At 47.2% G+C, this 16,435-nt stretch overlaps 2 protein-coding genes across 2 annotated transcripts in view; both read left to right on the forward strand.

Annotated features, from left to right (window-relative positions):
• CLCN4 (chloride voltage-gated channel 4) overlaps positions 1 to 16,435 on the forward strand; it is a 508,359-nt gene that overhangs the window by 372,057 nt on the left and 119,867 nt on the right. The gene's annotated exons all lie outside the window — the stretch shown is intronic.
• Positions 1 to 16,435, forward strand: part of WWC3 (WWC family member 3) — a 128,824-nt gene that overhangs the window by 85,760 nt on the left and 26,629 nt on the right. The window contains exons 9-11 of the mRNA XM_050776579.1: positions 8,657 to 8,899; positions 15,034 to 15,123; positions 15,807 to 16,372. Of these exons, the coding sequence (XP_050632536.1) occupies positions 8,657 to 8,899; positions 15,034 to 15,123; positions 15,807 to 16,372 (899 nt within the window). The remainder of the gene's footprint in view (positions 1 to 8,656; positions 8,900 to 15,033; positions 15,124 to 15,806; positions 16,373 to 16,435) is intronic.

Here is a 16,435-nt window from a genome sequence, read left to right on the forward strand (position 1 = left end):
AGCTGTGATAATTTGGGGCAGAAAAGAACAAACTCATACAGTGCCCTTGGCCTGTTCTGTCTTCTCTGCCTGGAATGGGGTGGCTTTTCTCCAAATTTTCACATGACCTCTGCTCTCCTTTTGATCACCTTGTTAGAGAGGTTTCCTTGACCATCCTGAATAAAATCGCACCACCCTGTCTTCACCCCTGTCCCCCTGATTGGCTGAGCAAATGTTATTACCTAACCATTGTTTACTTTCTTACTGCCTGTCTCTCCCTGTGAAAATGTAAATAACCCTCATGAGTGCAGGGATTGTAGGTCACTGCTGTAAGCCCAGCAGCTACATACTCGGTGAATATTTATTGAATGAGTAAATGAGGGTCCCGTGTGGTTGCATTTGCCGTTTGGCCTTTGCTCCTGGGACTGGGCAAGCCAGGGCAGTCCTGGGGCCAGGTCAGCTCCAGGCAAACTGCTCTGCTCCTGGGTCCCTTCCTGAAACCTCCATCCAGGTGTGAGCCTTGGGGTCTCTCGCCTTGACTTGAAAAGGGAAAGGGCTTCAAGATATGGGTGCCTTTAGGGATCTAAGGTAGGCAGGGAACTGTCTCTCCCTTTCAAGGACTATGTTCAAGGTGTGATACATCAACACACCGAGCTAGACTCACAGTTCTGGGCCTTCATGGACATTCAAAAGAGCTACTAGCCTTTGAACTCCATAATCAGTCCTCTCCTTGGGGGTAGGAGAAAGTGGCATTGGAGGTGGGCCCTGAAGGAGTGCTGGGATTCCAGTCGCCCACCAATTGGGGATGGGCTTTCTCAGGTAAGAGTGGAAGTCAGGAGTGGGGATGAGGTATCAGTCTGCAGCAGCTGGACTGGCCTGGAATTGTAGAGCAAAGGCCAGCCAGGCTGGAACGGAGGATGCGTGAGCAGGGAGGATGCGTGAGCAGGGAGGGAGGCCATGGCATGGGGGCCACGATGCCCTGAAGAGGGGTCAGAATTGCTGGGCATGCTGGGACCTTTGAGTTGGGAAGGTTACGTGTGAGCCATTCAGATGGTGGTATGTGGAGAGGGCCATTGGAGAAACCCAGATGGCATAGAGACGAAGTCATCGAGCAGCCGGGCTCACCTTGGGAGATGGAACACAGGGAGAAAGGAGGAGATGCCAGGACTGAGCCTGAGGAAGTCCTGTCAAAGGCCTGGCGAGGATGAGACTGGCCAGAGGGGTGTAGTAAAAGGTCCGAAAGAGGATGGCTAGGGCTGGAGGAGACAAGAGGAGGAAGTACACCTGAGAAGACACTTGTCTCCACAGGCCCAGCGGCTGTGAAGGAACGAAAAAGGAGTGGTGCCATTGGCTGACGGGCAGGCCTCTGCTTCCCAAGCCCAGCCTGAGGTGTCTTTGGTCCATAGTGCACGGGCAAAAGGAGGGCCAGCGGCAGGTTTTCCTAAAGCCGACTTGCTGTTTTCCATTCAAAGAACTATCTAATTCTCAGAGATACATATATACATATACATATATAATATATTTAATATATATGTTTAATATATATTTAATACATATTTACTATATATAGTATGTATTTAATATAATATTTTTATATATATTTTTTTCTGTTAAAACATCTTTCTCTTAATGAACTAATGATGATCGTTGATGTGAATTGGTTTTTTCCAAAGTCTTTACTTGGCAAAATAACAAGCTGGCAGTCCTAAATTCCTGCTGTCAGCACATCCCCTTTCTTAAATTGGACTGGCCTGGGGAAAGTGTGACAGAGATGATGCTCTCCCTGAAATTAGAGGAGGAGGATGGCCCTCAACAGGGTTTTCCAGAGGCTCACAGTAAAGTGGAGGGTCATTTGAAAGGCAGATCTTGGTTTTGACCATGAGTTTGGTGTTTTCAGTGGCCTTGAAGCTGCTTAGAAACATCCATGAAGTGTTCTTGTTGGTGGAGTCTGCAGCTGTGATTGCAGTTCGCTGAGTCATTGATTGCAGCTCCCTCCGGGCTGTGGTTCCCTGATGCGGCAGTGCACGTCTCCAGTCCCCTTGGCGTGATTGTTTCTGCCTCCAGTCATTCCACATTGGTTCCTGTAGCTAAGGCTTGACCAGTAAGTGCATGCCTGCCGTGTGAACTACTCAGCTGTAGGTCACATAACCCTCAGCAGCCTGGGCAAGGCCCTAGACTTTACATACCTTGTAGCATTGTCAGGACAGCCTTGGTTCCCCTCTGCCCCATTCCTGTAGACAGACGGAAGACTAGGAAGGGTTGATGTTATCAGGTCTCCCCAGCACCAGATCAGCGATTTCATTACGATGGCATTTTCAGAGTGTTCTGTTGAACTGACTCTAAGTGAGGCACATGAGTAGAACGATATAGACCTGGGGAGAGAGCAGTGGCAAGTGGTTCTCTGGCAAGAACTCATTCTTGTAGAACAAACATTAACATTCCAGAAGCCAGGTGCTGAGCACCACAGGCAAAGCATGGTGGCTTTGAGGTCCTGTCCATGGTCTCTTCCTCAGCCCCCTTGATCAGGCTGGGACACAATGTCCCTGACATCCCTGTGACTGTCCCCTGGAGAAGTGGTGTGCCATGAGCAGGAAGGCATCATGTACACCCATCAACCCACCAAAGCATGAAAAAGAACACGTTGCTCTTAGTGGCAGTGTTAGCAAAGAATAATGTGTTTTTCCCAGCCCCCTCATTCCAAGCCTAAGGGACACCATGTGCCCTTTTCTCTTGCCCAGGTGAACTTCTATTATATTAGTGCCACTATTCAGTGTCGTCTTTTCATTCTGCTACTTCGCCCTTGGACATTAATCTCCCAGCTCTCATTCCTGAAATCATTTCACCCTGAAAGCTTAGCTTCCCTACTGTATTAGGGTTCTGCGGAGAAACAGAACTAGCAACAGTGGGGGTAGGGAGGAGAAGGCATAGAGATTGTTTTATTATAGGAATTGGCTCACACAATTATGGAGGCCAGGAAGTCCCACTCTCTGCAAGCCAGAGACCCAGGAAAGCCAGTGGTGTAATTCAGTCCAAGTCTGAAGGCCTGAGAACTGGGGGTGGGGTGGGGTTTGAAGTGGGTGGGTGGGTGGGTGGTCATGGTGTAAGTCCCAGAGTCTGAAGGCCTGAGAACTAGGAGCTTTGGTGTCTGAGGGCAGAAGGTGGATGTCCCAGCTCAAGAAGAGACAGAATTCACCCTTCCTCCACCCTTTTGCTCTATTCGGTCCCTCAATGAATTGGATGGTGCCCACCCACATTGGTGAGGGTGGACCTTCTTTGCTCAGTGCACTGATTCACATGCTTATCTCTTCCAGAAATTCCTTCCCAGACACACTCAGAGATAATGTTTTACCAGCTATCTGGGCAAGTGATAGCCCAGGCAAGTTGATACACAAAGTGAACCATCATGTATATCCTCTGCAGAACCTCCTGTGCTTTGCCACTTCTGAATGGTGGAGAAGTTTATGCCTCAGGCATTTTGGAGGTCTTTCCTTGCACGTATATATTTGAGATTGTTTTTAAGATGTGGGAAATTGTCAAAACTGCCGAATTCTGGACAATGAGGGATTTCATATATATATTCAGATTTTTTTTCCCTTTTTTTTTTCTTTCTTTCTTTTTTTTTTTTTTTGAGACAGGATCTCGCTCTATCACCCAGGCTGGAGTGTAGTGGCGCGATCTTGACTCACTACAACCTCCGCCTCCTGGGTTCTAGCAATTCTTGTGCCTCAGCCTCCTGAGTAGCTGGGATTACAGGCACGTGCCACCACACCAGGCTAATTTTTGTATTTTTAGTAGAGACAGGGTTTCACCATGTTGGCCAAGGCTGGTCTCGAACTCCCTGACCTCAAGTGATCCACCCGCCTCAGCCTCCGAAAGTACTGGTATTACAGGTGTGAGCCACCCCACCCAGCTGGATTTCATATATATTCGGATTTAAAGGAAGTTTGTGGAAGTGGAACTCATAATTCTGAGTGGGTGGTATGATTTCTAGAGAATTTTCTGGCCAAACGACCACTGTCATGATGACCAGTTTGGTGTTTTTAACTGTGGGTCTTGTGAAGTGTACCAAAAGGACTGCTTGCACCTTGCCTCAGGAATGCCTCTTCAGATTCCCGAGGCAGACCTAATGATAGGAATATTCACATTACTGATTTAAAAATTTCAGAAATTTTAAAAGTGAAGTTGAAAGAGCAAGTCTTCTTGAAGCAATCCCGATGACGCAGATGGCTCCTTATTTTTAACTTAAGAGCACTTGTTCCAGATCTGTGCACAAACTGTAGCTGTTACCATAGAAACACTCTCAGTCCAGATAGGAACAAAACATTCGGTCCATCCAGTTTCTCTGCCTCTTAGTTTTTGTTGCCAGGATCAGTCCTGCTGTTCATCCGTTGTCGGGGATCAGTATAGTGTTATGATTCCAGTTGAATTTGATCAATCACTTGGATTTTTTCTTCATTTCTCAAATGACTTCGTATCTGGGTTTTAGGGGTGGGGCACAGTTGTGAGAAATAAAGAAAAGCATCTTTGCCACTGCGGCTCTGTCTTCCCTATTCTGGTCAATGTGAGGAAGCCTGTAGACTTGCTACTTTTTATTTGATGAAGTTGCTCTCTGAAGATCTGTCTGTTGTAAAGGGAGAAGATGTCAGGGCTGGGAATCTGAGGACGGGGTGAGATATTGGTCTATTAGTAGACCTTTCTTATCCCAGATATTCTAGATTTAGACTTCTCAAACTTCTGACATAAAAGAGTTGAGTAGAATGGACGCTAGTTTAGTTCAATCAGCTGAAGTGATTTCATTGTCCGTGATTTCAAAATCAGGTGATTTCAAAATCCTCTCTAATTTTAAGCTGCTATTAGTTCTCTTTACATTTCAGCTGATGTTTTCTTTAACCTTTGCTTTTTATTTAAAAGGGTATTTACAACAAGAAAACTAAGAAAAAATGTAAGAAGTATCAAACCTGTAGCCATAATTGCAATCTGGAGGTATGAGGCTCTAAGCTGACACCGTGTCCTGGAATGTGCCATTGGGATCCCTCATGACTCATCACCGTGGGATAGGACCACGGGCTGTCCGGAGTTCTGCTTGCTATTCCAGAAAGCAGCAGGATTTTAGGAACATGAGAAATGATATTGTAGACTGCAGATTTTTGGTATAAATTCAAATAATTGGGGATTATTCTTGATATGCCTCAGAACTTTTTATTATTAAAAGTGCATTGTTTTCCTATAAAAATGCAAATTGTATTTAAGATTTTCATGTGAATTGTGAGAGTCTAAATAGTTTCTGCGGCATAAATGCAGGTTTTCGTTCATGGTTTAATGGTGCCTGGGTTGTAACAGAAAAGTGTTAGGGCAAAAATCATAAGGGAAAAATGATTCATATTTTATGTCTGTCTACATTAGACCTGCTCAGGGAATAGAGTTTGGGAATCACATAATAAATAAAAAACCTGCATGCTTGATTGAACATTTGCTTTCTTCACTATCAGGACACGGGGACATATATTTTAAGGCTTTTAAAGGCATTCGGGAGAGATTTTATATAGGCCATAAAATTCATTACCCCTCAGAAATAAGAATCACTGAAGAATATAGTTGACTTACAGAAAAAAAAAAAAATCCTCTCTAATTTTAAGCTGCTATTAGTTCTCTTTACAAAAAACTTGGGAAAGTTATTTTTTTGCAAACTTTAACCATGACCTTGCTTTACTTCCGTGTATTTAATTTCACTGAAATGATATTTCAAAGAAAAGCCTTTCTGGAAATTGTTTTTCCTTTAATACCCAAAATTGGAACAACAGCACTCACAAGAGCGAGGCTCCAACCGGTGGATCAGCTGTTTGGCATGGATGTAGAAGAAGGTGCACTGAAACTCAGTACATCTGTGTTTAGCCTTAGGCAGGAAGTCTGTTCCTTCAAGTAAACCTAACTACTAAAGATACTCCTTGCAGATGGCTCATTTCCGGCCCATGGCAAGGTAGACAAGTCATACGGTTTTAAAGGCAGAGCCGTCTTGTCTGTCTCACGGGGACTTAAGAACAATCGATTGTTGAAGGAATCCTAGTGCTTTTGGCTTCCAGTACAGACAGACAGACAGATGTGCCTCTCTCGACCTAGCTGAAGCAGGTCCCAAATGTTCACACGTAGAACATGGGAACAAAGAAATTGAACTTTCCAATATATTCCAGTTTCTTCTAGATTCATATATAGCTCTGAAATGAAGATGAGATTGTTTGCATTGTTGCATTGTTTTGAAATTTTATTATTAAACCCCACAATTCTTAGGCACAGAAATGTTTGCCTGGTGTTCAGCACAGCCAAAACATTTCCAGATGGGTTGCAAGAAGTCAGCCTCATCCAGATTTTATTTCTGCTGGAGAGGTCGTACCTTGCCATGTGTCCTTGCATATTTTTCCTGCCAGATGTGGGAAGTGACAGGGCATGGTTTAATTTGGGCTGCTGCTCTGTTTCTTTATGCCTGCAGCAGACAGGTCTTTTGAAACTTGCCCTTTGCCTCTCCTCCCTCCTATAATTCTTTTTTTTCCTCATTCTTTTTTTTCTGATAGTGCATATTACTTGAGATTTTCCTGGAAAGGGTGTGATTATCCGGAATTGGATCTTCTGCCACCTTCAGCAGCTTGAATCCTAGCTGCTGAAGGTGTAGTAGGCTAGCAGCTAGCAGCTAACCTAGAGCTGGCAGACTCAAATGGAATCTTGATCTCTTCATATTTAAGGCTCAGAAAACTCAAAAGGAGTGCTTTGTAAAATATGTCTGTTTATATTATATGTATGATAATTAGTATGAGTACAAAATGGTTGGGCAAAATTTAGCTGGGCTCAGATAGACTTTCCTGTGGATCAGATAAATGGAAATGAAAAAAAGTATGAGGACACAGACTTGCTCATTGTTCTTCATCTTTTATATTTATTTCTTGTCTTGGTCTGCTGTAGAATGTTCCAGAAATGTCATTGAGTATAATGTCTGATTTAGCACTGACTTATTTGTGGGTTTGCTTGGAGTATATTTTCCTTGGGTTTTGGGTATATGACTGCCATAAATTTTAATTACACTAATTAGACATAGGTGGACGCTTAAGCCCAGTTGGATTCCTAGCCCTGTTCAACTGCCTCTGTCATTAGTTTTTCTGGTGACATGGTTTGGCACCATCTTCCAACACATTTTCCGGAAATGAGTTTTAAGTTAGAAAATAACTTATCTAATAAAGCTACTGACATTCAACTAGTGTCTTTACCTTGTTGAAGTGGACTTGAGTAAAATGCATACATTTAAACTATAACTTGTATACCCATTTCTTTCCTTAACTGTGGGTTTTCAGATTCGTTTGGTGGCTAGAGAGGGAGTCATTCCCAATCCTCATGAGTCCGTGTGCTCGTGTCTAGTTTAGGTGGAGCCTGACTTGGCACAGGGCTGGGTGGCAGGTTTTAACATGTGTGGCAATGCTAGTCAATTGGGGATATCCACATGGCTCATAGTGTAGAGGATTCTGAGGTCTAGAGCCAGAAGGTGGGAAGCCAGCCTTGATTAGTGCCGTGCACCACGGGCACAGGAGGAGGCAGTCTCAGGAGCACCTCTGCCCTGCATCTCCCTCGGAGGATGTAGGGCTATGTGTGCCTGCCACTTCCCTGTTCTCACAGCTCTTTGTGATCTCAGAGAAGTCTTTGGATTTTGTTTTTGGCTGAGTATGCCAAACTATGTCCTCCACAGCACAGGGTTCAGGTTGAGTTTGCCATTCCTAGTTTCTCCCTGGAAACATATCCCTCATCTTTAACCCTACTTAAAGGGCTTAAAACATTCTACTCTTACTTTTAAAGGATACTTTGAAAATACAGGCCACATCTGTTTCACTTAATCTGCATTCGACAGCACCTCATGACACAAAAAGTAATGCAGTCTGTTTTTCCACCTTGAGGATTGTTGCGCTTTGCATCCACCCATATCATCTCTCACCAGCATCCACACTCAAAGGGCTGCCTCTCGTCCTCTCACATATTTGTAGGCGTGTTTGTTCACTGTTCAATGCACTCAGCTTTTGTCAAGTGCTCACTTGCTCTCTGAAAGGTGTTTTGAATTCATGTATGGCCAGCGGCTCTGGTGCAGGAAGGAGCACACAGAACCAGAAGACATGGAGCATGGGGCTTTGAAGGTCTTTCCTTCAGGAGGCCAGATGATGACTGCATTTCTCTCTTGTTATTTTGCTAAGGCGGCTGACAGTGGTGAGACACAACTGAGGAGGCGGGAAGCTGGCAGCATTTCTGGGGGTCCAGCATGCTGTTTAGCTACTGATGAGGGTGGGCAGAAGAAACAAGCAGACTCCCTCCTGCTCTAGGACAGTTTCATGTAGGAAATCAGGAGTCTGAGCCACTCAGAGTATGGGCATGTTGAGGGCTGCTGGCCTTTTTGTCAGTTCTTTGGAACAGGCACGATGGGGTTATTGTCATCTCGAATCTCAGGCTAAGGGAGCTTCAGGAAAGGACTTCTGCACCATTTTTTAGGACCCATTGTTTCCAAATCCTTTTAAGTGTAAGGGTCGCTTGGTGCAATCATTTCACTACTTGTTTGGCAAAGGGAGTTTACAGAATCAGTGTGAGACGTGGAGATGGTGTGAAGATGGCGTTTTCAGTCCGCCGATGTCCTTGTTTCCTCCCTCTCTTGCAGAGTCGCCAACATCCAGCAGCAGCTGGCCCGGCTTGACAACGAGTCCTGGCCAGGCACGGCCGAGGCTGACAGGGACCGGCTGCAGCTCATCAAGGAGAAGGAGGCCCTGATGCAGGAGCTTCAGCTCATCATCGCACAGCGCCGCTCCGCGGGAGATGTGGCCCGGCTGGAGGAGGAGCGGGAGCGCCTGGAGGAGGAGCTGCGGCGTGCACGGGCCACCTCCGCACAGGGCGCCACAGAGAGGTGGGTTGAGGGGACATAACCTCCAGCGGAAAGCCTGCTGGAAAAACTCCATGGGATGGCTTGTGTGTGGCTGGAGGGTGTTCCTGATGATTGCTCAGAGCCTCTCCTGCCTGGATGTTCCCTGGCCCAGGAGGGGTGTGCGGTGGGGGGCACTGCCTTCTATTCCCTGGGTCTCTGGAGCCTCTGCTCCAAAGCAGGAGGTGATTGACAAGGGGGAAGGAGTGAGGGAAGATGGGTGACCTCCACCTCCCCCCGTGTCCCACCCTTCCCAAAGCTGGTGCTCGCTGCTTTCACCTGCCTTTGTGGGACGGTGCCCTGAGCAGGCTGTGGTCCCGCTCCGGCTGGGGCAGCTCTGTTGCATGGGGGAAGAATTCCCTGTTCCTGACGTGGTGAGCATGGTGGGTATCCACCTCCTGCTTTCCTCTCCAACTTTGATTTCTAGCCAGGAGGGCCTGTTCTTCTCTGGCATTGGGAAGCTGGCCACCTGTCATGGGTCTGCCCTGAGGCTCCTTCACCACGCAGGACATGCAAAGCCAGCATGGTGGCTTTGGTATTGGGTGGCACTGAGTCATTCCGCCTTTCCTCATGCGCCATGTGTCCTGGTTTCCATTTGCTGTGTGAGATTGCAGATTGTGTCAAAGGCTGGGCCTGCTTTTCACACTTAACAGCAGTTTCTCTGTGGCTATCAGCTGGGCTTTGGAGAGCAGCCCCTCCCCGACATGTTAAGGTCTTGCCCCCTTGAGATCACATGAGCAGCTCCACAGAGGCATAATAGACGCTTGGATGATTCGATCTGTTCAGATGCTCTTACTCCTATTTCACGATGGTTGTCTGTATTGTTGGGCGTCCTTTATGCTTGGATGTTCAGGGGTCACTTTCATAGGAGACATGTCTGTGGCTTGGCACGAGGGACTCACGGCAGCCTCAGAGGGAAGTAGTGGTGTTTGGAGAGTTGAGCTCAGAGTCCGAGGCAGGTGAATTTCATTTTGCCTGAGATGGTGGCATGCCCTGTCACTTCACCCAGAATCAACCGCGAGGAGAATGTGAATGTGAAAGGAACTGCGCCGCTGAAGTTTTCTACTGTGCTCTTGCACGGCTGCATTTGTTTTCGCCTAACCATTTCCTTCTGTTCCACCCCTGATATTCTCGTACGTGTGTTCTGCATAGGAGGGCCTGGGAGTTCCTGTTGCTTCTCTGTGAACGGGGATGGACTTGGCCCCACAAATGCCACCTGCGTCTTAGGGCCCCACACCCACACTCCCTTGACTGTGGCTGCTGTCACCACATGGAAATCCAGCACACCTGAGTGCTGTGGCCCCTGAGTACAAGTCTGCAGCCCTCCATGGAGCCAGTGTTAGCCCTGATGCCTGGGTTCAAGGGCGGGGATAGCAAAGCCGGACCAGCTTTGACTCACATGGGGGTCTCACGTGGGACCAGCCCAGGTGCTGAGTCCTGGGGCTCAGAGCCCTCTATCAGGACCTAATTGCCCTGAGCGTGTTTCCTGAATTTGCCACTAAATGACCTTGGCCGGAAAAGCACATCCACATGTGCTAAGCACTTGCACGCACATTGCATGGGGGTGGGGCTCTTGTAGCTCTGGGCCTTCTGTGCTGGTGCACACAGGGCCCATTTCTCCACGCCACCTCCCTTCATTGGAGGGGTGCTTGCAGTTTGCAAGCATGGGGCCACATGGTAGGAGGCTTCCCCCAGCACAGGCTGGCAGCGTTAGGAGATCCGGCGTGGGCCAGGTACAGAGAGAGAGTGAGGTTAGTGCCTTAAGGCTGAGCTGTGCCAGCTGTGGAACTGGGCCCAGTCTGCCTGTCTCACCTGCAGTGTCATCAGAAGCAAATGGGAGGCATGTGCTGGGCTGGGGGTGTCATCCGGGCAAGAAAGAGAGAGATGCGCACCTCCTTCAGGCCTCCCGCCCCGGCAGATGATACATGCGGCGGCCTCCCAGCTGCTCAGAGCCAGCATCTCCCGAGGGAGCTGGTGCACGTCTCCTGGGCTGAGGGAGCAGAATTGAGGTGAAGGACACATACCCTAGATAATCTCAGATGGCTCCTGTCAACGCTTGCGACATCCTTTGTTGTTTTAGCTTGCTCATGTTAGTGTGTGGCAGGCATTTATACAAGATGCTGATGTTCAACAGAGAACCCCACAGCTCTGTTGCAAGATACCTGCCATCCTGAGAAATTCTCTTTCCAAGGATGACGGCTTTTATTATAGGGGTGATTCAAAAGGAAAGATCTATCAAAAAGCAAAAATTTGGTTCTGCCGAACCCGAAGTCACATTTTCCTTTGTTATAATTTAATGACATTTTTACAATACAGTACTTTATGTAAAGTAAATAAAGACAGTAAATTAGACTTTATATTTTCTTAATCTGTTAGCTTACTTTTCTACTCCTTTTCATAGCAGTGGTAAATATTCTTTGAAGTTCGTTTCCTTTGAATTGGGGACACAAGGCTATGTGCTTTAGGAGTTGGGCCCTGGCCAGTTTTCTGCCAGGAAACTGTATCCCCTTTTCTTTTTGTTGAAAAAATATGTACAGAAGTCAGGCAAATGTCTGATTCTCATTTTAGCAGTTTATGTCCCAGCTAGTTTTTAGGTGGCTCAGTTATTGCCAGCGTGGCCCCTGTTTGGTAAGGAAGTTACATTTTTAGTCATCTGCAACTTTCAGAATAACCAGCATAAAATTAGACTGCACATGTGGGCACTCATGGGCACTTGTGTGTGATCTTGTATGCAGATGTACTGTCTCTTGCATGCTCCGATATGCACCTGTTTGTATAATGACAAATGTGTTGTACTGGATAGAAGGGGGGAATTTGATCTAAAACTTTTTTCACTACAGATAAAACAATCTGAAAATAAGTCATGACTAAAGACAGTCTAAAACTGAGCCACACATATGAATGTTTCTGTATGTCATATGTGTGAAAACAGAGCTGGAATGCGCCGATGGATTTAGCAATGGGTTGGAAATTCTACCCTGGTCACTCAAGAGTGGAGCCAGTTTTCAGTAAGAACTCAATTGAGATTCTATTAATTTGGGATTTGAGCTAATAGAATTTAGGTTGGGTTAGAATTTCTGAAAAGCATTAAGAAAAAAGTTAATAGCCTTGGACTGGGCTTGGGTAAATTCCCTACAACAAATTGCTTCCTGGGGCTGGTCAGTGTTTGCCGCCAGATATGCTCTGCTGGTGTCGTCTCTGCCCCTGGAGTCCTCTGTGACTTAATAGTGTCCCAGTGCTTGTGAGAGTGGGTTCCAAGTTACAACTCCAAAGCCCAGTGAGTGGTGTATTTTGAACTCCCTTTTAAACTCCCTTTTAAAACTCTCGGCTTTCCATCTTCTGAAAACGATGGGGTTTTTGAGGATATCGCCCTTGATAAGCATTAGGTAGGATGTGAGTATCATAGAAAATTGGGGAAATGTTTTTCAGCAGTAAAGGAAATGCCTGTTTGTTGGTAATGTGTCTTGGCTTTGGAGTCAAGCCAGCCCGACCGAGCTTTGAACTTGTGTAGCAGAGGCAAGTTACTTTATATGAGTTTCCTCGTCTGTAAAGCAGGGATAGAATCCAAAGACCAGTAAGGAATGAGGCAGTGCATACAAAGCAGTGTGCCTTTCTATAAGCCCCTCAGTGGAACTTCAGAATTGCTTTTTAAAAGTTACTTTCATTTGTACAAGCTATCAAAACATTTTCCTTAAAAACTAAAATATCATAGGTAAGTGTAATCTTAGAAAATTCTACTCAAGAGTTTATTACGGCTGTTCTCAAACATTTTGGTCTCAGAACCTCCTTCCAATGTTAAAATGCTGAGGATCCCAAAGAGCTTTTGTTTATATTGTTTTTTTAAAAGTTCCTTTTTCTAATTGTTTCGTTTTTCCTTTTTCCCCCACCCAGGGACCTATCAGTGTTTATGTGGATTTTTATCTGTCAGTATTTACTAATTTAGAAGTTAGCCCTGGGAAATTTTTAAAATATTTATTTATTAAAGATAACAATAGGCCGGGCACAGTGGCTCACGCCTGTAATCCCAGCACTTTGGGAGGCCAAGGCAGGGGGATTACTTTAGTTCAGGAGTTCGAGACCAGCTTAGGCAACATGACAAAACCTTATCTTTACAAAAAATGCAAAAGTTAGCTGGGTGTGGTGGCACGTGCCTGTGTTCCCAGCTACTTGGGAGCCTGAGGTGGGAGGATGGCTTGAGCCTGGGAGATGGAGGTTGCAGTGAGCTCTGATCACACCACTGCACTCCAGCCTGCACAACAGAGCAAGACCCTATCTCAAAAAATAAAAAAAGACACTAAAAATCCTATTATGTGTTAATATTAGTAACATTTTTATGACTGATAACTTTTTTGAAACAAACTATAGTGAGAAGAGTGGTATTATTTGCCCTTGCTATCCATCTCTTTAGCGTCTGACTGGCTAGAAGGCAGCTGCTTTGGTCATTGGCGTATTCGGCCTGTTGAGATAGGGTCATTTTGAGTGAATACGTGAAGACTATCTAGCTGTGTACTGATATGCCATTGGGAAAGAGGGGAACTCATAGGATCCCTGAAAGAGTTTCGGGGATCCACAGGGGTCTTTGGATCATGCTTTGGAAACAACTGGTTTTAATATATGATATTGAACTTGAAAGTGGGTTGTGTCATGGCTCCATTTAGGATGATGCTTGTGCTCTCTTGCCAACTGACCTCTGCATGGCACCATTTGGAATTTTGTTTGCATCAGGAGAAACAAAGGCTCGTCAGAATTTATGGTATGTGGTTGAAACTTGTAAACAAACTCAGACTGGTTTGTCTTCCTTATCCTAAGTTGGTGGCGCATCTGTTTCCTTTATGGGTGATAGCAGCTCTTTGTCGATCACGCGTCATTTGCCGTACATTATTTTATCTATGCACCATCAGTTCACTGAGCTGGAGATTGTGGACGCCATTTTTACAGGTAATGAAACTAAGGGCTCAGAGAGGGTGAGACATTTGCCTAAGGCCACACAGCTTGTGAGTGACTGGCCAGGTGGGATTCTCTGAATCCCAGGCTGCCGTCGGACACCATGTCTGGTTTCCTCTCACTCCTACCTAACCAAGCTCTTTAAACCCCTGCGGCATGTCCCCTTCCCTGTTGGTGGAAAGAGGAAGGTATTAAAGGGGCCTGCTGTGGCCACACATCAGTGTCATTTCGATTTGTAAACAGGAGTGTTTCCTTCTAGAGGCAAACATATTTATTCCTGGACTTGTCCAACAACTGTTTATTGAGTGCCTATCCATGGTAGGCTCGATTCTAGGTGGTGGGCTTACTGTAGTAGGAACAAATTTTATTCTAGAAAACTACTAAGTAGAAAAAAGTAGAAGGAAGGAAAACGAAAATGCCTCCAACCCCATGACCTGGAGATGGCCACAGCTGCTGTTTCGTTTCATTTGCTTCTAATGTTTGAACTGTGTAGATCTTAGAATTGTATTTGTTCTTCTCTAGAAGGTGGCCTAGGATGAGGGAATCTGATTTGTTCCAAGGAATTTCAACAGATGACTGCGTGCTCTGCATTTGAGCTCATCTGCTGGTTATCTGTCCTTCTGCTCACCTACTCCTCCTCCCATCCATCCAAGCAGCCATCCCCAGCCACCCACCCAGCCACCCAGCCACCCACCCACCCAGCCACTCATCCAGCCACCTACCCAGCCATCCACCCACCCACCCACCCAGCCACCCACCCACCCACCCAGCCACCCACCCATCTAGCCGCTCACCCATCTACCCATCTAGCCGCCCACCCATCTACCCATCTAGCCGCCCACCCATCCAGCCACCACCCATCTGTCCACCTGTACCTCACCCACCCAGCCACACATTGACCCATCCCTGTGCCCACTCCTCCTCTCACGCATCCCCTCCCCCGTGCCCTGTGCCTGGAGCTTCCACAGAGTAGCAGGCACTGCTCAGGGTACCAGTATTTTTCAAATGGGACAAAAGCAGTCTCTGTGATGTGGGCACTTGTGACCTGGGTGCTTTTAGAATGGGTGGTCATTGCAACCTAACTCAGCTGGGGGGAATTGATAGTGGAATGTCTTGTTAGGAAAATATTCTCCCTGTCTTTGAAATGTACTAATTGACTGTTTTCTTACCTACAGGATTCTGCTTCAGGAGAAAAGGAATTGTCTGCTTATGCAGCTGGAAGAAGCCACCCGCTTAACGTCCTACCTCCAGTCCCAGTTAAAAAGGTAGGTTACTTTCAAAGAGAAAACAGCATTTGATCATCGTGTTCCAATGACTGGTACATGAACTTGCTTCTTGTAGCTTGTTTTTCTCCTACTGGAGCTTGACCTGAAGTGTTGTTAACACAGAATGGATACATTATATTTTTAAAATGCTACTACTGTATGACTCAAGGACTATGGAGAGAACCACATTTGGCTTCAGGGTAAATAAGAGGCGTGAAGTCAAATGTATTCAAGGATTTTGTAACCTAATTAACAGCTTCAGAAGTGTACATCTATACACGTGCACATTTTTATTTTATTTTTTTTAAAAGCATATGCATTTTTTAAGCTAGTAAGATTTGGCTGCTCAAGAATGGCCCTGCGCACATTTCCTCATCTCTTACCGTATGATAGAGCGTAATGTCAAGGGCCTTAGATGTGTCATTTTCTCAGATATTCCTCCTAACAGTGCCCAAGGTGGGAACTGTTCTCACCTCGGCCCCAGTGAGCCCGTGGGAGCCCAGAGCGGGTGAATGGCTTGAGCAAGTGTACCTGGCTACTATGCGTTCCAGCCGGGACTGGGACTGGGACTTGGGCACGGGTCTCTGCTGTTGCCCACTGCTCTCTGCCGCCCTTTCCGTGCTCACAGGGTAAGCAGGGGTGGCTGCTCTGCCATCTCACATGGCCATGCTGTCTCATTTCAGCCTGTGTGCCAGCACCCTGACGGTGTCCTCGGGGAGCAGCCGCGGGTCCCTGGCCTCCAGCCGCGGGTCTCTGGCCTCCAGCCGGGGCTCCCTGAGCTCAGTCAGCTTCACGGACATCTACGGCCTCCCGCAGTACGAGAAGCCTGACGCTGAGGGCGGCCAGCTTCTACGCTTCGACCTCATTCCCTTCGACTCGCTGGGGCGAGATGCCACCTTTACAGAGCCGGCAGGCCCCTCGGGCTTCCACAAGCAGAGGCGGTCCCTGGACACACCCCAGTCCCTGGCGTCGCTGTCCTCCCGCTCCTCCCTGTCCTCGCTGTCGCCCCCAAGCTCGCCCCTGGATACGCCCTTCCTCCCTGCCTCACGGGACTCACCGCTGGCGCAGCTGGCGGACAGCTGTGAGGGGCCAGGCCTGGGTGCCCTGGACAGACTGCGGGTGCATGCTTCGGCTCTGGGGGATGAAGACTTACCAGGCATGGCGGCCCTTCAGCCACACGGGGTCCCTGGGGACGGGGAAGGGCCACACGAGCCAGGACCCCCACCAGCCAGCGCTCCTGTGGGTGGAAGTAAGTGCGGATGCGGCCTCCTGCAGGGTGAGGGTTACCTGCAGGGAGGAAACCACGGGGGGC

Source organism: Macaca thibetana, chromosome X (assembly GCF_024542745.1).
Source record: "Macaca thibetana thibetana isolate TM-01 chromosome X, ASM2454274v1, whole genome shotgun sequence".
Taxonomy (NCBI): domain Eukaryota; kingdom Metazoa; phylum Chordata; class Mammalia; order Primates; family Cercopithecidae; genus Macaca; species Macaca thibetana.